Source organism: Magnolia sinica, chromosome 14 (assembly GCF_029962835.1).
Source record: "Magnolia sinica isolate HGM2019 chromosome 14, MsV1, whole genome shotgun sequence".
Classification (NCBI taxonomy): Eukaryota; Viridiplantae; Streptophyta; class Magnoliopsida; order Magnoliales; family Magnoliaceae; genus Magnolia; species Magnolia sinica.
In genome coordinates, this window is record NC_080586.1 from 72,340,093 (window position 1) to 72,363,612 (window position 23,520).

General features: G+C 40.4%; 1 protein-coding gene across 1 annotated transcript; it reads left to right on the forward strand.

The window, feature by feature from the left end:
• The first annotated feature begins 2,389 nt into the window (after positions 1–2,389).
• On the forward strand, positions 2,390–22,912 carry LOC131226153 (BI1-like protein). Its single transcript, XM_058221871.1, has 4 exons — positions 2,390–2,676; positions 21,014–21,127; positions 21,703–21,860; positions 22,428–22,912. Exons 1-4 carry the CDS (start codon positions 2,436–2,438, stop codon positions 22,632–22,634), a joined length of 720 nt encoding a protein of 239 aa, XP_058077854.1. The 5' UTR covers positions 2,390–2,435; the 3' UTR covers positions 22,635–22,912.
• The last annotated feature ends 608 nt before the right edge of the window (positions 22,913–23,520 follow it).

Here is a 23,520-nt window from a genome sequence, read left to right on the forward strand (position 1 = left end):
CGAATTGGGTAAGGATCGAATTTTTCAACGATGAAAATCATTTTCCTCGCTGCTATTCTCGGTGTGATCCATTTGAGCTCTAGATATGATTCATTTTTTCTCCAAATGCTTTAAAATGATCACAAAAAATGGATATAATAAATACATCGTTGTGGGGCCCATGTAATATGGATCTCATTTGAGCCATTCGTACAACTTGGAGCTCGAGAGTACAGCTGACCTGTATTTACGTGCACAGCAAGCTAGCAGGGATGCGGATTTCCTGTGGAAGCCTTTCGCATAAAGTTCCTGTGCTGGGATCGTAGGTGGGGCCCACCGTGATGTTTTTGAGGAATCCACTCCGTTCATCCGTTGAGATCATTTTAGAACATGAGACCAAAAGTGAACAGGATCCAAGACTTGAGTGGGCCGTATTAAAGGAAAAGGTGGTTAGGTAAATTCCTACCATTGAAACCTCCCTGGGTTTGACGGTGATGTTTACATGACATCCATACCGTTAATAACGTCATTCCTACTGGGATGAACTGAAAAAACAAATATTAGCATGATTCAAAACGTCTGTGGCCCCACGAATATTTCAACTGTGGACGTTCAATTATCATCTTTTCAGCCCACTTGCGCATTGGATACGGTTCATTTTTAGCCTCATGTACTGAAATGAACTCACAAAACGTATGGACGGAGAGGATTTTGCACAAACATCGCAGTGGGTCCCACGTGGGTTCCCAGCGCAGCATCTTCCTTTTGCAGGAAATCTGCGTCCGTCTTGGCACGACACATACCTACAGCTAGCTATAGCTAGCTATGGAAGCGGATTGCGTACTGAATAACTCAGTACGCTGAGTAAACCCTGTGGGCCCTACTGTCATTCATACATTTCATCCGCTCCATCTATCCATTTTACCAGATAATTTTAAGAGTTCAGCCCAAAAATGAAGGATATCAAAAACTCAAGAGGAACACACCGCATGAAAAAGTGTGAATTGACCATCTACCATTGAAAAGTTCTTAGGGGCCATAGAAGTTTTAGATCAACCTTATATTTGTTTTTTCCCTTCATCCATGTCTTTATGATCTCATTAATTGGTTGGATGACAAATAAACACCACAGTGGGCCTTAGGAATGTTTCAATGGTGGAAATCAATACTTCCACTATTTCCTGTGGTAAGGTCCACTTGAGCTTTTGATATATTTAAATTTTGGTCTCAACCCTTAAAATGATTTGGAAAAAAGATGGACGGCATGGATAAACTACATGCATTCACGGTGGGCCCAACAAAGTTTACTCAGTACGATAAGAGCATACTGAGTAACTAAGTACGCAATCCGATTCCAGCTAGCTATATAGTGTTGCGTGGTACACCGGTGAATCGTCATATTATACGGAGTAAACTTTATTGAGGCCCACCCAAACTTTATTGAGGCCCACCCTGAATGCATGTGATTTATCCACGCTGTCCATTCTTTTTTTCATATCATTTTAGTGGTTGAACCTAAAATTGATGCATATCCGAAGCCTTAAAATGAGCTCGCCAAATGGATGGACGGTTTAGATATAAAACATACATCGTGTATATCTCTCTCCCGCAGATAAATCCAATCGCTCTCTTTTGGGCCCTCATCCCAAATCAACAAACCACGACTATCTCGCTTCACCTGCTAAGTCGCAACGGAGAAAAAACGAACTCCACCTGCTATATCTCTATGCAATCTCTCTCGTCTACTCTCTCTACTCTCTCTTTGGGGAGTAGTGCCCATGAGTTGCCCAAGATGGGAGGTGGGGCGATGCCATTAATGACATTTGTTGCGTTTGCCTGACACAATCCATCCGACCTCATTTTAGTCAAAATCTTCTTCTTGCCTTCTTTTTCAACAGAAATAGAGAGCCAGATATGGAGAGAGAATCACAGATATAGAGAGATAGAGAGAGATAGAGAGATAGAGTTGATGGGATTGGGCGGAATTTTTTGCCGCCGAACGTAAAACTCAGGCGGTAAAAGTATACACACACACACACACACATACACACACATTAATATATACGGTCCGAATTGGGTCGGTCCGAATCAGATCCAATTGGATCGGGTTTCGAATCGGGTCGGTTCGGAACAGAGCCTATTCGAATTCGACTCGAAAAGAATTCAGATTTAGATTACGCTACCCGATCCTAACCGATCCTGACCATCGGTTCTGTTCGAATCGGGTCGGATCCACGGTTCGCGTATGAAATGCCCAGCTCTACTTCAACAGTGGGCCTGGGATCCGTCGCAAGATGAACCCAATTATCGCGGGTACGGGTAGTACAGACCCCAACCCGAACCCGAGAGTGGACAGCCCACCTAGAAAAGCACCTTGCTTCGTCGTTTCGCATCGATACCTGCCTCTCGTCTCTCTCCGCCATTTCCATTTCCATTTCTAGAGAGAGAGAGAGAGGATGTACGGATTCACGAGCGTGGCGAAGGGTGATCTGGAGGAGGGGACCCTCTATCCAGGGCTCAGCTACGGCGAGAACGCGCTCCGATGGGGATTCATCCGCAAGGTCTATGGAATCCTGGCCGTCCAGATCCTCCTCACCACCATCGTCTCAGCGGCCACCGTATTGTACGCTCCGATCAACGAGACGCTGACGGGGAGCCCGAACCTCACCCTCGGTGTTGCGATCCTGCCCCTCTTCCGTAAGTGGGACCCATTCCCAATCCTTCTCAATCATGTCCGTTGCTTTTAACTATTTACATTTTGGTGGTGTGGGCTCTCTTTCTTCGAGTTTTTAGGGTTATCGTTTTCGATCATCGTCGAATGTGGTTTGGGGTTTGTTTTGGCAAATGGTGTTGATTATTTATTTATTTATTTAATTATAAGAGGAATGGCACAATGCTTGGCCCGAATTACTGGTATCCTCTTTCGTGACCGTATTCTGTGCAGGTGGGGCCCATGTTCTACGATCTGGATTGTGCATCTGGTAGGCCCCGCGATGGATGGGGCATGGATCAAAAACCGGGTGTCTTCTTTTGTGACAGTATTCTGTGCAATTGGGGCTCTTGCCTTACGATCTGGGTTGTGCATCTGATGGCCCCCTCGATGGATGGCCGATGGACAAAAAACCGGGTGGCTTCTTTTGTGTAATGTTCATGTGGGGCCCGTGTTTTACAATCTGGGTTGTGAATCTGGTGGGCGCTGTGATGGATGAACCATGGACCAAAAGCTGGTTGTCTTCTTTTGTGACAGTATTCTGTGTAGGTGGGGCTCTTGTTTTACTATCCGGGTTGTGCATGTGGTGGGCCCCATGATGGATTGGTGATGGGCCAAAATGCAGATGACCTGCGGTATCTATCAGTAAGCTTCTCCCGTCGCATTCAGATTATTGGCTATATTTTGTGACTCTCCTTACCAGGCCAACCATCGGATTGCGAGGGCTGTCTGATCGTGCATTTCTTGAAGCATTGGCAGTCAATGGTGGGACCTGTGTGGGTCCCTCATGTACAAAATCCTGGCTCCAATGAAAAGATTGGTAATTTGGATGTACAGTATATGTTTCGTATTGAGATTTGTTTTTGCTTTTTGGGTCTCATTATCTTTGTTGCGTGGGATTTTGGATTTGTTTTGTTTGTAATTGATTGTTACGATTTGCTTGGTTTGACGCTGATTATTCAAACTTTAAGAGTTCAACAAAGTGTTTGAACTGTTTTTTTTTTTTTTCCCATTATTTTCCATGGTTTGTTGTTATTTTGTTCAATGTTGCATGCTTGGATTGTGAATTACAATTGTAATGTATTGTAAAAGTGCCATCATTATGATTTTACAACACTTGTTTAAACACGTAATTCAGCGGTCAAATGCAGATGTAATAGGAAACAAGTGAAGGAATTTGTAATTATTACAATTTTACATTATATTGCAATGGAAATCTCCTATCCAAACACACATCGGTATATTTTTCCTGTTGATTTGACATTTCAGTAAGTAGAAGTATCATCATTATGAATTTATCACACCAATTTCAGTCAAATTATCTGTTTTTCAGGAGACAAGTATTGTAATTTGTAATCATTGTACTTTTACAGTACGTTACAGCCGTAATTCACTCGCATGGGTGTAACTTCTCCATTTGATTCAAAGTTCTATGTTTGATGGGTTACAAATCCAGATTTTTTGGTAATATTGATATTCATTAAGAAACTGAGAGTTTTCTGACAAAAGCACAAGTAGGCAAGTCTATATTTACAGCCCAAAAATAAACTCCGGATGCTCCTCAGCCCATTTTTCATACTCCCTTACTGCTGACGCAGCCAAAAGGTTAGCAGTGGCATTAGCTTCCTTGTATACACAACTGGCGGACCACCTATCCATTCTTCGGAACTGGAGCTGCATGTTCTCCACTAGTACACAGATTTTCCATGGCTTCTTTCCCTGACAGGATAAAAGGCATCAGTGATTGGTTTAGAGTTTCCTATAATTTCCGACCTTGGAATGTTTACCTTGCATACATGCCATATTGAACCCCCATGGAGAAGGTGAATGCCTCGAAGAATTCCTCAGCCCCCATGGTGGTGGTTGATCTCAACGACAAACATCCAAGTTTAGTTTATGGAAATGAGGTTTTGGGGGAACCCATTTGACAAGGGCGATCCTTTGGTTTGGAATGCTAATAGGCCTTTGATTCTTTTGTTGAAGATTGAACTGTTAAAGAATGATGGATTCTGGGACTGAGTATGCCAGTTTTGGCTCTATGTTGCTGACAAATTTTGTGGTCATGAATTTGATTTTATATATAATGTATTCAACTGCAGAGTTTGTTTCTCTGAAAATTCTGTGGTTTCTCTCATTCTAGACAAACCTAATGGTATATGGGAAAATGGCTTTCTAAATAGCATTAGAGTATCCTTTGGCTTTTTGCAAATTCTTCCCTTGGATAAGGGCATCTGTGGGCGAATTTGTTCTCATGAGAGATACTCCAAAGAGCTTAGAGAAGAATCTCCACATTTTGGATGCAAATGAGCAATTAAAGATGGGTGTTTATGGTTTTCATCGTGTCCATTGTATCGAACATGAATAATGGGGTATGCCTCATTGATTTTGTGAAGTATATCCTTCTAAGAGCTCCGGATTGAAGTACAGTCGAAAGACGTACTTTTGGGATGCAGGGTAATGCAATTTCACATTCCTGTTGAGGCCATCCGGAGTACACACTGGACTGTGTTGAACAAGGTATTCCATATCGGTAACGTTGGCCATAACGGTCACCACCATTACCGATATGAGTATCGACTGTAATGGCCGATACGGGAGCGTAACGGCTGTTACGACCACCGTAACGGTTGAAAATTTTCTTTGTCCGAAAAATTCTAAAAAAATATTTAGAAAATCAAGAATAATGTAAATATTCCAAATATGTATTCATTTTTTGTTTTGAATATGTTTATGGTAGCGTAACGGTCCACTCTTTGGTGAGAGTGTTGTATCGAGCTGTTTAGTGAATTTGTGAACATGATTATATGTATCTAATGTTTACACATCACAATAAAGCATTAAAACTAGAAATAAGAAAATTTGCATAAATACTATTTTTTCAAAAAAAAAAGGCCATTGAAGCTTCTATTCGCTCAAATCACTTCAATCCATGCTTTTAATATTAAAAACTATAGTAAGTGTGGTCGAAATCTATTGTAAAATGATCTAGGAGAGTTTTTGGAATGAGAAAAGTAGAAAAAGGAGAGAAAAATGGATTTAAATAGAAAAAAAGTGGTCGTTTTTCAATTGTTACGGGGGTAAAGGTCGTTATGCCCCGTAACGGCCTTTACGGCTACCGTAACGACCGATACGATCCCAAAAAATCAATTACCCTGTTTCACCCCTGTATCGCATAACGGTCATGGCCGTTACCTATACGTATCGGCCTTTACGGGCGTATCGTAACGGATACGGAACACCTTGGTGTTGAATCTTCCAAAGGTGGTGATTCTTTGAAGGATGCAATTGTCACAATTATCAAGGGCTTCCGGGTTTGAATAATTTTTTTATTGTGTCAAGAAACCAAAGGGTGTTTATTAAGGTGGAATTCTAGAAGATGTTTTAGTTTATACTATTACAAATGGCCCAGAAGCAGTTGCAGATTCTATCTTTAATTTTAGTGTGTTTTTCCAATTTGATGCCATCGTAATTACTTTAATTGCAATCCAAGGTTTATTTTTGGTCTACTTTTTAGTATTATTGAGCTCATAGATTTTCTGGTTAATTGATAATTTTCCTAGTTTCAATTAAAAAAGCCTTATTTGTTTGCTTTGTTATTTTAATCACAAGATCTCTATCCCTCATGGGTTTACAAATTAATTCCATTTACTCAAGTTTTTTATATGATTTTCATTGTTATTGTCCCATAGAATATTTCTTTGTAATTTTTCCAACCCATTCGTTATTTTTGCTGGGATTTGCATATTGTGACATTATGTAGTTTGGAATTTCAACTTTGATAGACTTGATTATGGTGATCCTTTCTGCAGTTGCGAGAACTTTTAGTTTCCATCTGGAAAGCCGGTTTTGTATCATCTTTATTAACTCTTTTATTAACTGATGCCTAGGTCTATTTCCTATAATAGAAGCACCAAGGTAATTGGAAGGGTCACAGGTGATTTTGGGTCCAGTGGTTCTGGGCCTTCGGGCTATTAGTTCTTTAATTCTACAATGTGTATCCATGGAGAAATAATTTTTTGATTTGTTATGGTTGATGTTTTGTGCAGAATTATTACAAAAAAGCTTCAGAATATCCATGATAGCAGTTTAATATTCCGTCCAAAAAGTAGAATTTCATCTGCAAACATCAAATGATATATTTTGGGACCAGATTTTGGGATTGTGATGGGCTTTATTGATTTATACTGTTCTGCTTTAATGATACATCTTGAAAGGTTATCAGTGCAAATGATGAAAATATACTGAGGTAAGGGGTCACCCTAATAAAGGCCTCTTTTTGCTCAGACAAAATCAGGAATTTCAACTAATTAAGATCGAATAAGTGGGTGGTGTAATGCATTCCATTATGAATAAGATCTCAACATCTGAGTTGACTGAGGCCCTCATTTTCCTCATCAGTGATAATTGGGACACTTTTATTATTATTTCAAAGTCCGTTGTTCGAGAAAGCTGTTTAAAATGATTTATCATTATGTTTTCAGTTTCCCTTCATATGTTATGTTGGTTGTATTTGGAATCTTAGTACGTCTGTTTTTTTTTTTTTTTCTCGTGTTTATTGTTGAGAATCTTGAGATATGAAAAAAAAACCTTGTGTTTCTGTCTCCAAATTTTAGCGATTGACATCAGGGCTTTTGAAACCATAAGATTTCTTGCTGGTTTATAAATTGTGGTGTTTGGACGATAAATCTCGTCACGAATATATTGATCAGTAGTTTTTTATTTGGATTTAAGGACTTCTGAATTTGATTGTGATTTACTTTTCTTTGATTTGTTTGCTTTTCCTTTCCACATTGCCAAAAGTTTGTTTATTCCGACTGATAAGAGTTTTTCTCACATTTTTAATACAATGGCTAAACCAGAATGCCAATGAACCCCATAATTACACCTACAGTTTTGTTGCATGGTGTTTCTGAAATCTGGGTGGTTGATCTAGATTGCCTCAAACCAGAACAAGGGTCTAGCTCTGAACTTGGTGGACTGTGTAGTTATAAGATGGGGGAAATGTTCCAACACAATCTTAGGGAGATTGAGTTGAGTAGGTACCTTTGGGTTTGCAGTTCTCCTTTCCAGGTTAGAGCGCAGTCAAGTCTTTCTTTTATGTTTACTAATCCAGACCGGCAATTATCCCAGGTAATGGGTTTCCTCAAAAACCGATGTCCTTCAGATTCATGGTTTTAAGACTTGATAGGGTCATGTGCGACTCATCTGAGGTTGGACCTGATTCATTCCGGCACCACAAGTCACCCCCTATTCGGGGTAGTCGGGCTGATTCAACCCTGACTCAGGCAGGTCGTGACTCTAATTGAGATTGGCCTAGTCTTTTAACCATGATCAAATTGCATTCCTTGATGGCTTTTCGAAAATTGTGCTTTGATCTGTAAGGTATATTTGCAGGGGTGCATGTTTCTGATGGGCCGAGGATTGTGTTAAAGTCTCCTATGAGGATCCACGGCCTCAAATAAGAGTTTGATATATGTCTTTAGTTCTGCCACATGCAGTTTCTTCCAATCGAATTAGGACAACCATAGATAATCATAAGGAGCCATTAATGGTGATTAGATGTGTATCTTGCTTTATGCAGTTCATAATATAGATCCCGATATCTTGTTTAAACCAGAAAAAGCCAAATGCTTCTTGCATATCCATTGACTGGAATCACCTGATGTCCCACAGCTAAGTTCCTAAAGAATTTGTGTATCTGGTAGGAATATTGTGCATAAGGGTTTCATTGACAGCTTGCAAGAGGGGCATATCTGAGAGTGCCCTTAACATTCCAACTAACCATCATTATTAAGATTAAAGAAGTTAATAATTGAAATACTTTTCTTGCTCCTAGTCTATGGACATATGTTGCCAGCTTTCTTTCTGATCTTGCACTAGAATTCCTTTCCCTTGGTAGACCTGAATCTTTGGGCCATCATTGAGGTTGGCTTAACCTTTGTGATACTAGTCACTCCTTTACCCTTCTAGGCTAACTTCTTGAACTTGTAGCATTTGGTGCCACTAGTCTTTTCATCCTTGTAGCAGATCTCCATAGAGGTAGAAGAGAACATATAGGTGTTCTCCTTCTGATGCAGGACACATGATTTAATGCTAACATGCAACGTGAAGATTATGAAAGAGTCCATAAAGTAATTCAATTAACAAAATATGCTAACTTACCAAGTAATTAAGAGTAATTAATAGGAATAAAATCTAATTTAACCTAAATCACATGCATGCATGCTAAGAAATCACATAAATCAATTAAAACTAGGACCGATGGAAGGATAGAACTTCCAATTTAGCATAGGCATATTCCACACTCAAGGGACAAATTTGTAGGTTTTATGATTAAGGTTAGGAAGGGAGAAATCTAAAATATGGAGAATTAGGGTTCATGGGAATTGAGGATTTTGGAATTAGGGTTCTTAGAAATTGGGGAAAATAAGAAATTGAAGATCTAGGGTTTAGAAGGTTGTAATGGAAGGGAAAAGAGGAAGATAAGAGAATAAGAATAATACCTTTCGAAGAAGAAAGATGAAGGATGTAAAACGAAGAATACCTTTTGAAGAAGAGGAAGAGGAATGATGTACCTTGGAATCTATCACCGAACTAGCTTCTACCCTTCCACAATTTATTTGGAAGGGAAGGTTTTTTTTTTTTAATAAAAAAACCTAGAAAATAAGGAGGAAAATTCCTTTACACAAGAGAGTTCCACTCTTTTTTTTTTTTTTTTCTTCTCAATAACATCACTAGGGTAGGAATTCCACCCCTTTTGTGCTTTTATAATTAAAAATTCAGAATTAAAATCCAGCATAATTACAACTGTGCCACTCACTTAAGTAAAGTGGCTTATTATCTAAAATAAGAAAACTAAAACATATATTATCAATCTCAACCATCAAATAACTCCTAAAAAAAAAGCATAAAGAAAGCAAGATCAGAGTCCAAGGGCCCAAATCTAAAAGATCTGGTGGCCGGATGGCCTGATTGACAAGATCCAACGGTCGGATCGACACAAAATAGAAATCCTATAACTAAAATGATCTCCTAAGCAGCCCATATGCATCTTCCCACGGTAGGGTCTTCTTGATGCACATCAAATGCATGTGGGGTCTTCAAAATGGCCCGACGGGCTCCATTTGGAACTCGTCTCCTATCCACAAAGAAAGTTGTGTTGATGCGGATGATCATCTTCGTCTCTAGTACACTCGAGTAGGTCCTCTGATGTCCCCATCACCTTCCCCGGTAGCTGACCAATTCTCCTTTGAAACATTCAGAGGTTGCGAGAGCTCAACCTGGCTAGTAAAGGTGTTAAAATATCGCCAAATCAGCAGCAGATGGGCTGAATAGGATGATGTCCTTGCAATCAAGGTGATGATTCTGTGCTGCAGATGAGTTCATCTTCTCATAACTACTTCCTTCTTCTTTGTTCATGTTTGTTGAGGGACTTGTTGCGATGGTATGGTGGACAGTTTTGGAACTATCAGTTGTATGGATGAGAGAGGAGGGATAGGAGAAGGATTCCCAGGTCTTTTTTCCAGGGGGCTTCAAAAGGATGGGTAATTACATCAGAGTTGTTATCTTGATTAATATCTTTCAAGAGATTTGAGTTGGATTTGGTGTGAAGCCCCCAAGGCGTTGACTAGCGGTGTTTGGGTTGGTTTTTCTTACCCAAATATGAGCTCTATAGATTTTTTACAATTTAAGTTATGCCATTACTTCCATCATGAATCCGAACAATATGACATTCCAAATGATTGAGTGGAAAGGCGAAATGGGATTCATGTAGCTGACCCCAATTAATTGGGATAAGGCTTAGATGATGATGGATGGGGTCATGATGAATAACTTTGGACATTGATGGTAAGAATCCACGTCTGCATGAATTGTTGGGATTAGTGTCAAGATTTGGCCGTTAGGTTGTTGCATAAGAAGTTAGGTTGTTGCATAAGAAGTAAGGTGAGTATTGCTGATGTCATCATCTCCATTTACTCAAGTGTGCTTCCCTCGAGAGCATGTAACCATAATTTGTTCTCCATACACCACCATTGATGCATCACTATTTTTCCTAGCATTCCTTGTGGCTTGATTTTTCTTTGTATTTTTGGGTATCCTTGTTTACTACGTTTGGGCATGGATTGAACCACCATAGGGGGCACCACCTTCACCCCTCAATGCTCATATTATTTAGAGCAAGGACTTGGTTAGAATTCTATCCTCCCCATTGTGGGTCCCTTTGAATTATTTTGTAGGTAGTATTTTGAAGATGCCCTATTCTTCCACAATTGAAATAGACACTAGAGAGGATTCATATTCAAAGGGTTGCCAGAACTTAAAAGTCCCTGAATTGAATCGTAGCACCTTTAGGGAGGGATCTTCCCAAGTCCCAACTCAACTTCTACATAAACCCCTGGCAAAGTGGCCTTCTATGAAGAATAAGAAATTTAGGGCCTGTTTGGTTAGTTGTAAATGCATGTAAACGGTGGTAAATAAGTAATTATGACAAATGCTCATTGTTTCACCTCGAAAATCAAGGAAAACTCAACCTTGTAATAGGTGGCCCGTGGCCCCCACCATGACACATGTGCTATATCAATGTCGTTCGTTCATTTTTTTTTCCAGATCATTTTAGGGCATGAGCCAAAAGATGAGGCAGATCCAAAGTGCAAGTGGACCACACCACAGAAAACAAGGAGGATCAAATGCCTACCATTGAAAACTTCTTGGGGGTCCCTATAAATAGGCACCCCTTGTAGCTTTTTTTGATGCCATTGAAGATTAATAAAAATTCTGCGTTTTCCTACTCTCTGAGTTGTGAAGCCTAATTGGGTGCGAAGCCCTCCCTTCATCGAAGGGTTAACTACTGTGGTGCGAAGCCACATTTATCCCGATTCGCCCCATCCATCGTCATCTCTACTACTCATCTTCTACCATCCATTCCTTTCATTTCACCACATCATCTACACTTCGAATCAATTATCTCTTGCAGCAATTCTCATTCCTACAACAGAATTTCAGAATCTGACACCACAGGAGGGCTGAAACTTTGGCGGAGCACCACGCACAAACTATACATCGGCTTGAGCTGAGATTTGAAGGTTTTGGAGTCAATCCCTGGCCGACCAGGGCTAAGGTGGCCTTTTTCTGAATAGTGGGCTCCACACACGTGCGGCCGGGATCACACGCACGTGCGTTTGGGCCATTATTTTTGTCCACGCATGCGGTACTTCTCTGGTTCTTCTCTCTCATCTCTTTTACTCCGCTTTCACCCAAAATCCCTAAACCTAATCCTAAATTACTCAAATCTCCAATTTTATGCCTATTTTCTTACCCTAGGGTTCCCCGAATTGGAATTTATGAATCCCTTGGATTATGGACTGATTACTATACATGTGTGGATGATTATTTCTTATTTTTGAGTATCGTTTGGTTCATAATTTTTATTGATCTAGCCCTATCATGTGTAGGCCTGGACCTGCATAGATTCCCCTTAATTGAATGTTTGGACTTTCATGTGGGATATGGAATTTGTGTAATTGTTTCTGAACTAATGTGATCTTAAGCCTGAAATCTCGCATATCATATCTAATTTTCATGTCCTGCATCAAATTTGGTATCAGTGCCTAGGGTTCTTGTAGGGGAATTCATTACATGTTTAGGGTTTGGTTATTTATGTCCATTACGCATCAATTCTCATGATATATGGCTGTTTAGAGGTCCTTAAACCCTGACATAAGCTGCTGAAATTTTCTGTTATCCCCTTATTTGAATTATTTTAGAACTTAGTTTTCTATTTCTAGGTTTAGAAAGTTTCCTTTTATGTTTTTTTTAGAAACTATTTTTTTAGAAACTTTCTTAATCTGTTTTTAGAAACTAATTTCCTTTCCTTTTTCTTTTTTAGAAACTAGTTTACTTTCCTTTTTTTTTTTTTTAGAAACTAACTTACTTTCTATTTTTAGAAACTTTCCTTTTTCTTTTTCTTTAGAAACTAGGTTGTTTTTTTTAGAAACTTTTTTAATTTGTTTTTTTCTTTTTTAGAAGCTTTCCTAATTTGTTTCTTTAGAAACTTTCCTAATTTGTTTTTAGAAACTTTCATTTTTCGTTTTTAGAAACTATGTTGCTTTTCTTTAGAAACTTTCCTAATTTGTTTTTTCTTTTTTTTAGAAACTTTCCTAACTTGTTTTAAAAAACTTTCCTTTTTCGTTTTTTAGAAACTAGGTTGTTTCTTAAAAAAAAAAAAACTTATATTTTGACAATTATATTGCTGAATTTTGGTTGGCACCTTACACTAAACATGAAACAATTGCAAAAGTCACTAAACAAGCTGTCCCAGAAGTTAGAGTTTATGATTAAGCGCTTGGAAATGGACCAATGCTTTGAACAGCTTGATGTACGCATTACCCAATTAAAGACCATTGCCAAGACAAACCCCACCATCGGGGTAGATGTCCAATCTCAGGCAGGTGGCCTGGAGGATAGACCAATGAATGGAGTTGGTCAAGGAATCAATTATGGGTGTGCACCTGTGCATTCACCCCATGAGAGACATCAAGACCACTATTTTGAGGGGTACAACATGTGCAGCCTTGTGGCTGGAGAGAGTGCACCAGAGGCTAGTGTAGAGTTACCCACTGAGGCCATTCCGGTAATGGATGAGTTACGTAATGTCTTTCCTGATGGTCTACCGGATGAGTCTCTCCCTAAGAGGGATATAGAGCACACCAAAACATGGGACACTGTAATACCTACAGCCGAGTTTACGTTGAATAGTATTGTCGATAGGTCCACAGGTCTAAGTCCTCGTGAAGTCGTTACTGGTTATAAACCTAGGAAACCTATTGATCTTGCCCCCTATGTCACTGTCCCATAGGTTGTCAGAGTCTGCAGAGTCTTTTGCGCATCACATTCATTCATGACATCAATAAATCAGGCAGAAGATCATGACTAGTAATGAGCATTGCACATTTTCTGCAGACCAGCATAAACGTTTCAAATGATTTAATATTGGGGACTTCGTGATGGTCCGCATCAGCCCCGAGCGGTACCCTTCGAGGGCCGTTCGTAAGTCACGCGCGTAGCGCTGAACCTTTCAAAATTATAAAACGAAACGGTCTCAGTGTGTATGAGGTAGATCTTCCACCTTCCATGGGAATTAATTTCACATCCGACGTGGAAGATTTAGTTACTTTTCAGGGGACTACTGATACTTTGTCTGGCCCTTCGCCCACTCATCCTGATTCCCCTTATTATCCCTTGAACCATGACCCCTTCCCGACCCATTTTCCCAGCCTCTACCTCCCATATCTACCCATCCCTACCCATTTTTTCAGCCTCTACCTCCCATACCTACCCTTCCCAACCCATTTTCCCAGCCTTTACATCACATAACTACCCGTCCCGACCCATTTTCCCAACCTTTACCTCCCATACTTACCCGTCCCAACCCATTTTCTCAGCCTCTACCTCCCATACCTACCTGTCTTGACCCATCTTCCCAGCTACTACATCTCATACCTATCCTTCCCGACCCATTTTCTCGGCCTCTACCTCACGTACCTACGCTTCCTACACCTCGAGAGGAAATAGAGGATATTCTGGATCATCAGGTAATATCTACGTCAGATGGCCGGGTTCAGAAGTACCTGATTAAATGGAAGTCACGCCCAGCTTCAGATAACACGTGGCTCACTGAGGAGGACTTTCAGAGACTTGATCCTGACATCCTGGATCGGTTTTGGAGTTTTATTTCGCCAGTGGCGAAATCTTCGCAGCCGGGGAGAATTGATGGGGACATCATGGGCACACTCGTATGCATACCACCACCCCTACACGTACGTACGTAGAAGGAGGACCCCACCATCGATTTGGCTCGATGACGACGTCCAGGGAGGGCCTCCTAGCTAGAAGACAAGTTTTGATTCAAAAAAAGTGGGCCCGATAGTCAAGAAAAGCTATCATGGGATCTCATGATCGTGGCCCACTCGTCGGATTGATTTCATATTTTAGGTTTTGCTTATTGTTATTATTTAGAACATCGTGAATGTTTTAGATTTCTTTGTTTGATTTTTATTTTAGTTTACTTCATCGCCAAGTAATAGGTTGCGCACATAGTGCGAGTTTTTAGGGCATAGGGTTTTCCTTATGAATAGGCACCCCTTGTAGCTTTTTTTAATGTCATTGAAGATTAATAAAAATTCTGTGTTTTCCTACTCTCTGAGTTGTGAAGCCTAATTGGGTGTGAAGCCCTCCCTTCATCGAAGGGTTAACTACCATGGTGCGAAGCCACATCTATCTCAATTCGCCCCATCCATCGCCATCTGTACTACCTATCTTCTACCATCCATTCTTTTCATCTCACCCCATCATTTACACTTCGAATCAATTATTTATTGCAGCAATTCTCCTCCCCACAGCATAATTTCAGAATCTGACCTTACAGGAGGGCTGAAACTTCGGCGGAGCACCACGTACAAACCGTACATCGGATCAAGCTTAGATTTAGGGATTTTGGAGTCAATCCCTGACCGACCAAGGCAAAGGTGATCTTTTTCTGAGTAGTGGGCCCCACACACACATGCGGCCGAGATCACACGCACGTACGTCTGGGCCATTATTGTTGTCCACGCGTGCGATACTTCTCTGGTTCGTCTCTCTCCTCTCTTTCACTCCGCTTTCACCCAAAATCCCTAAACCTAACCCTAAATTACTCAAATCTCCAATTTTATGCCTATTTTCTTACCCTAAGGTTCTCCGAATTGGAATTTATGAATCCCTTGGATTAGAGATTGATTACTATGCATGTGTGGATGATTATTTCTTATCTTTGAGTATTGTTTGGTTTATAATTTTTATTGATCCAGCCCTATCATGTGTAAGCCTGGACCCGCATAGATTCCCCTTAATTGAATGTTTGGACTTTCATGTGGAATATGGAATTTGTGTAATTGTTTCTGAACTAATGTGATCTTAAGCCTGAAATCTCGCATATCATATCTAATTTTCATGTCCTGTATCAGGGTAGGAATTCCACCCATTGTGCTTTTATAATTAAAAATTCGGAATTAAAATCCAGCATAATTACAACTATGCTACTCACTTAAGTAAAGTGGCTTATTATCCAAAATAAGAAAACTAAAACATATATTATCAATCTCAACCATCAAATAACTCCTAAAAATAACAAAAAAAAAAACATAAAGAAAGCAAGATCAGAGTCCAAGGGGCCCGAAATAAAAGATCTGGTGACCGGATGGCCTGATTGGAAAGATCCAATGGTCGGATCGACACGAAATGGAAATCTTATGATTAAAATGATCTCCTAAGCAGCCCACATGCATCATCCCATGGTGGGGTCTTCCTGATGCACATCCAATGCATGTGGGGTCTTCAAAATGGACCGGCGGGCTCCATGTAGAACTCGTCTCCCATCCACAAAGAAAGTTGTGCTGATGCGGATGATCATCTTCATCTCTAGTACACTCGAGTAGGTCATCTGATGTCCCCATCACCTTCCCCAATAGCTGACCAATTCTCCTTCAAAACATTCAGAGGTTGCGAGAGCTCAACCTGGCTAGCAAAGGTGTTAAAATATTGCATAATCAGCGGCAGATGGGCTGAATAGGATGATGTCCTTGCAATCAAGGTGATGATTCTGTGCTACAGATGAGTTCATCTTCTCATAACTACTGCCTTCTTCTTTGTTCATGTTTGCTGAGGGACTTGTTGCAATGGTATGGTGGACAGTTTTGGAACTATCAGTTGTATGGATGAGAGAGGAGGGATAGGAGAAGGATTCCCAAGTCTTTTTCCAAGGGGGTTTCAAAAGGATGGGTAATTACATCAGAGTTGTTATCTTGATTAATATCTTTCAAGAGATTTGCGTTGGATTTGGTGTGAAACCCCCAAGGCGTTGACTGGCGGCATTTGGGTTGGTTTTTCTTACCCAAATATGAGCTCTATAGGATTTTTTACAATTGAAGTTATGCCATTACTTTCATCATGAATCCGAACAATATGACATTCCAAATGATAGAGTGGAAGGGCGAAACGGGATTCATGTAGCTGACCCCAATTAATTGGGATAAGGCTTAGATGATGATGGATGGGGTCATGATGAATAACTTTGGACATCGATGGTAAGAATCCACGTCTGCATGAATTGTTGGGATTAGTGTCAAGATTTGGCCGTTAGGTTGTTGCATAAGAAGTAAGGTGAGTATTGCTGATGTCATCATCTCCATTTACTTAAGCGTGCTTCCCTCGAGAGCATGTAACCATAATCTGTTCTCCATACACCACCATTGATGCATCACCATTTTTCCTAGCATTCCTTGTGGCTTGATTTTTCTTTGTATTTTTGGGTATCCTTGGTTGCTACGTTTGGGCATGGATTGAACCACCATAGGGGGCGCCACCTTCCCTCAATGCTCATATTATTTAGAGCAAGGACTTGGTTAGAATTCTATCCTCCCCATTGTGGGTCCCTTTGAATTATTTTGTAGGTAGTATTTTGAAGATGCCCTATTCCTCCACAATTGAAATAGACACTAGAGAGGATTCATATTCAAAGGGTTGCCAGAACTTAAAAGTCCCTGAATTGAATCGTAGCACCTTTAGGGAGGGTTCTTCCCAAGTCCCAACTCAACATCTACATAAACCCCTGTCAAAGTGGCCTTCTATGAAGAATAAGAAATTTAGGGCCTGTTTGGTTAGTTGTAAATGCATGTAAACGGTGGTAAATAAGTGATTATGACAAATGCTCATTGTTTCACCTCGAAAATCAAGGAAAACTCAACCTCGTAATAGGTGGCCCGTGGCCCCCACCATGACACATGTGCTATATCAATGTCGTCCGTTCATTTTTTTTCCAGATCATTTTAGGGCATGAGCCAAAAGATGAGGCAGATCCAAAGCGCAAGTGGACCACACCACAGAAAACAATGAGGATTGAACGCCTACCATTGAAAACTTCTTGGGGGCTACAGAAGTTTTGGAATTGCCTCATTTTTGGGCACATGTCCTAAAATGATTTGACAAAATGAAGAGACGATGTGGATAAAATACATACAGCATAGTGGGGCTCACAATGTTTATGTGATTCTCTTTTCAAAATCCACACTTGTCAACATCCTTATTGCGGGAAATACCAAAGTAAGTCATCATTACTTAGTTTCCACCATTTACATGCATTTACAACTAACCAAGCAATCCCTTAGAGATTTCTTATAGATAAATTCCAAATAATGAGGGCCTTTTGCTAGGTTTTGTATTCTTGGGTTTGGGTTGAGGGACTTTCTTACATGAGCAACGATTCTTGGCAGTTTCTCACATTTCCAATATTCAAACGGAAGGTGGGAGAGTCAGACCTAGATTGTTGCTCTTAGGAATGCGCTTTATTAGCTTTCAAGTTGCTTTGCCATGATTGCAGCATCAAGGTTTGATCAGCCAATCTCCAAAGGCCGTTTACATAAACTTTGAACATGTCTGAATTCATCATTCGAGGAGGAAACTTTGGGCCCATTTGTATTCGTGGAAGAAAAGGAGGAAATGGTTTTTCTCAGGAAACGACATTTCTATGGAATTGTGGGAAAGGAAAAGTTGTTTCCCTTGATTGTTTTTCAATAGGATTTTCTTGAAATTTTTTCTCTGTTCCTAAATATGTTGTTTGGAGAAAAGGAAGTTTTCATGAAAATTTACTTGAAGATAGGTGGCACATGTGTGGTGCTGATGATGAATTTTGGCAAGGTGGCACATGTGTGGTGTTGAATATGGATTTTGGCACATGTGGGCTGGTTGAACATGGATGGTGGCACCTGGTGCACATGTGGGGCACGAGGCACTTGAAGATGGATGCCGACTCATGTAGCATGTTCACACATGCAAGACGCTTGAAGATGAAGAGTGGCACATATTGCACATGTCATACATTGGCACATGTGGAGTATGTGAAGATGGACAGTGGTACATATGGCACATTGGCACAATTGCTCATGTGGGGTGCTTCAAGATGGATGGTGGGACATGTGGGGTGCTTGAAGTTGGATGGTGTCACATGTAGCACATTGGCATTGGGGTGCTTGAACATAGCTGTTGGTACGTGTTGCACTTGTCATCCATTGGCACGTGTAATTTCTTGAAGATCGATGGTGATACATGTGGCAGATTCACACAACAGCACGTGGCATGTGAGGTGCCTAAGTATGACGGTGGCACATGTTGCACATGTGGCACATTGGAACACATGGTTCTTTAAGATGGATGGTGACAACACATGTTGCCCATGTGGCACTTTGTCACATGTCTGGTGCTTAAAGATGGACAATTGTGCGAGTGGGGAGCTTGGAGATGGATACTTGCACATGTGGGGAACTTGAAGATGGTTGGTAGCACATGTTTACCATGTAGTACACTTTGTATAGGGATGGTTTCCTCTCTTTTTCTTTAATTTCTTGGAAATTATGTTTCTTGAGTATTGTTAAGGAAGTGACAAAGGGTATTTTCCAATAAATTAGGGAAATGGAAATGGAATTTTCATCAAATTTATGAAAACAAATAATAGAAACAATTTTTTTAATTGGAACGATGTTTTCATCATTTTAAAAAAAAAAAATTTTAATTTTTTTTTAGCTTTTCTAAATTGATGTTTTCATCAATTTAGATCTCATCAAATCCGAACAGGCCCTATTGGTAAATTCATGCAAAACTCCCTTAGCTTATTGCATTTGAATGAGAAATTATTGGTAATGTTGAAAGTTAAAGGTGAGTTCTTCATCATTTCAAACCCCCCTTTGAATGATTTCATTGTATTCTATTTCATGGTAGAATTCAACATGTTCAAAGTTTATATTAATGGTCTTTAGAGATTAGATTAGACCTTGATATGACATTTATGGCAAACTAACTTTCAAGTCACAAGCGTGTTAATCTAGGCCAATTTGCCTTATCTCTTGTTTAAATATTATAAGTGGGAGAAATTGTCAAAGATTGTTGCTCATGTGGGTAAGCCGTGACAACCATTTGAATATTAAGTCTCTCCTTAGTGTATGTTTTTAATGTGGTAGAATCAGTCATTTACAGAACAAATACATGTTCAACCAAATTGAACCCCCACTAGATCAAGGCTCAACCCCGAACCAGGTCCTTGGTTTGAACAACCCGAGCATTGAGGATGCAGAGAATTGCATCCCTTATGTCAGATGAATTCATGGTCCGAGTTGGCACCCAAAAGAATAATTGATAGCAAAGAACCATGGTAGTGAGAGGAATGTCCGGAAAAATAGTGATCAATCACCAAAGGTGATCAGATAATGGTTTCGAGTCTACATGAGTCATGGAGAACCACACTAGATGCAAGTGTGAGGATGTAATCTACAATGCCGACTTTATTACCCATGCAGGATCCCAACAATATAAATCCTGATTCCACACATGGATCCCTGTTTTCTATATCCAAAATGGCTCATCATTACCCTACCCACCTTCTAACCAGATTCAATAAAGGTTAGATTTTAGGTCAGAAAATCTAACCCAAGTACCCTACTCAATGCCTAGAAATCCACACCAAATCCAACCCAAATCTTCCTGAAGTGATTAGCAATAATGAGACCCTACGTGATCATACCCATCATCTAGATCCCTCTAGTAAGAAAACCTCGAGAAATCCGTTTCGTATCCATCCTCACACATACATTTGGTACCCTCACCATTTCCTCAAAGTAAACCCCTAGCTGGGACGGACAAGACCTAAAAGGACTCAAATTGAGGTGGTGAGAAGGCATATGAAGGCTTGCTCACTCGTAGAGAACCAGGCCTTAGGATTGATTGGCAAAGCAGGATTGTAAAGCGGGCCAACATATGTGGAATTCGTTAAGCGGGACTCTCTCTCTCTCTCTCTCTCTCTCTCTCTCTCTCTCTCTCTCTCTCTCATACTCAGAAATGAAGTCAAGAGAAACATTTGTTTCATCCAGCCTCCTGTCCCATCCATATAGATGCAGGCCAGGCTTCCCAGATAATTTACACCCAGATAATTTACACATTTTAAGAAAAATCCAAATATTGTCTAGTGCTCTGCATCCTAAATTAATTTGATCTTCATGGAATGTCTTCTAATATCCAATCAGCAAGTAGTTAACATACCTCACACTCTCCAATGTGCAGTGTTGTGCCCCTTGTATTCATATCGGCAGAGTCATCCATTGAATTTTATATTCCTTGTATTTTAAGAAAAATCCAAATATTTTGTCTAATGCTCTGCATCCTAAATTAATTTGATCTTCATGGAATGTCTTCTAATATCCAATCAGCAAGTAGTTAACATACCTCACACTCTCCAATGTGCAGTGTTGTGCCCCTTGTATTCATATCGGCAGAGTCATCCATTGAATTTTATATTCCTTGGACTGTTCACACTTTGCCTGAGCATAAGCGTTGGAATTGCCTGTGCTAACACAAAAGGTTTTGATCATCTCCCCCGTTGATCTATAATTTTCTTTCTCTAAATTAATTTATATTATAGAGGTTTCCAAATTCCTCATGCATGTAGATTCCAGGCTCTCTACACTCGCTGACATGTCCCAACATAGCACATGTGTGCAACATCCTAGCCATCCATGAGGCTTACCTCACCTTGTATGCGACTGGACCCAACAGTCACTCCAGTCTACTCATCAGGTGGGGCCACAATGTAATAAACAAATGGATGGCTAGAAAAAACTTGGCAAGTTCTTTAGCCATCCATCTTTTTTTCATTACACTGAGTGGACTGGCCTGGTTTCTGGACCAGGGCATCTTAAATGGTGGAGTCCACCTGGCATTGACAGCTTGGATGCTCCATGCAGATGCCAGCTTGATTCGATGGAGTCCACCTGGCATTGACAGCTTGGATGCTCCATGCAGATGCCAGCTTGATTCGTGTGGCAGCATGGGGAGGGTGCTGGGATCTACACATGTTTTTGAATTAGCAAACCTTTATATTATAATTTGTCATTAATACTCGTGGATATTCAGTTCTTTCCTTGTTGGTATTGCAGGAAGAATTGTGCTTGAGGCATTGATTTTAACATCAGCTGTGGTTTCTGCCTTGACTGGCTATACTTTCTGGGCTGCAAAGAAGGGCAAGGACTTTAGCTATCTTGGACCCGTTCTATTTGCAGGACTTACTGTCCTTATCCTGACTAGTTTTATCCAGGTTGGGCATCTTCAATACATTCTGATTATCCTTCTCTCGGTGTTTGACAAAATCCTGTACTCATGTCATCGTTCTCTTTATCGCTTCTCATCTGCTCAATTACATGTCTGACGAGCTACATGTGCCAACCCTGGACCATCTGTAGCACATACAAGCTTGCAGCAGGTGGTCCAACCATGTAGATGATCTGCTCTAAAGATTGCCTATGGGCTGCATGCAACATATGCATGTGGTCCAAATGATGATTGGATCAGCCTGATTTCTTGGACAGGTCATTTCAACAGTGGGCCCCACCTGATGTGTGGCTCAGGTGCAAGTCATGTGTTTGGCATCGTTTTGTGAGGTGTGTTTTAGTGTCTGAAAGTGAACACTTCTCCTCGGTGTGTAAAAGAACTGTGGCTGTTTATTGAGTGAATGGATAAACTGGTTCATAAACAGATATCTGGTTTGAGTTTTCTATCAGATGTTCGATGACCTTTGCTTGCAGCTGAGAATGCACGCATGTTTACATACATATACACAGGCATATACTAACCAGCCATGGGTTTGATTTTTCACGTTATGCAGATATTCTTCCCACTCGGGCCTATGTCAGTCGCCATCTATGGAGGACTGGGAGCCATCCTTTTCGCTGCATACCTCGTGTATGACACAGACAACCTGATCAAGCGCTACACATATGACGACTACATCTGGGCGTCGGTTGCTCTCTATCTGGATATCCTCAATATGTTCCTTCACCTGTTGCAGCTACTGAGGAGCTCCGATGGGTAGAGTTGCACTCACCCTCCACTCCACTCAACAGTATTCTTATTCCTATTATTGACTTGTAAGTAGCACCATCTACCTTTTAGATGCTTGAAATTGTAAACAAAGTCGAATCGGGCCCCACGCATCAAGACCTAATCAGGTTTGTCAGTGTCATGTGTGAGTGGAAAGACCAGACCTTCGCTGTCTGTTTGTGTATGCTTAGTCTCCAGCTGTGAAAAGGAAACTTGTCCTTCGGAAAAGGAATATGTTGTTTCTATATGGAATTGCTCCCCCTGTTTCACTTTTGTTTTCTGTTAGTCATATAGCTGCTTTTTACATGTTGGCCAGTGTTGCTTTTTCGCATTCCCTGTCATATATTTCATGATTAGATGAAGAACAACAGCTTCAGATTTCAACGCGCACAAGTAGTGGAGTTGGTGCACATGATTTCTAACCATTTGGAGTTGCTGGAGATGCTCAAAATCTGTTTGTGGTCCACCATATAAAAATGGTTGGTAGATTCTACCCGGCCTGAAATGGTGTTTGGACTCCTTGCAATTGTTTTATGTTGTAGATATTGTGCTCAAGGATATTCGATACCCTGGCAGCGTATGATACTTGATATGCAGGCGCTCAAGAGTTGTACACTGGCATACATTCTCACTCAAATCGAACTGCCTAAATTGTGGAACCCACTGTTAGTGTTACTAGGTAACAATCTGAAAAATCTGATTCTTGCATGCCTTTATTTTTGCTGGAACCATTGGCTATTTTTTACTTGGACCATCTAATAAATGTCCACCATATCTTGTATAGTCAAATAAGGGGGCCTGTGTATCATACATCATTCTCTGATAGAGTATCAAAGCTTTCCTTTAAATTGATAATTGAGGTTTCAGCTAACTGGTGT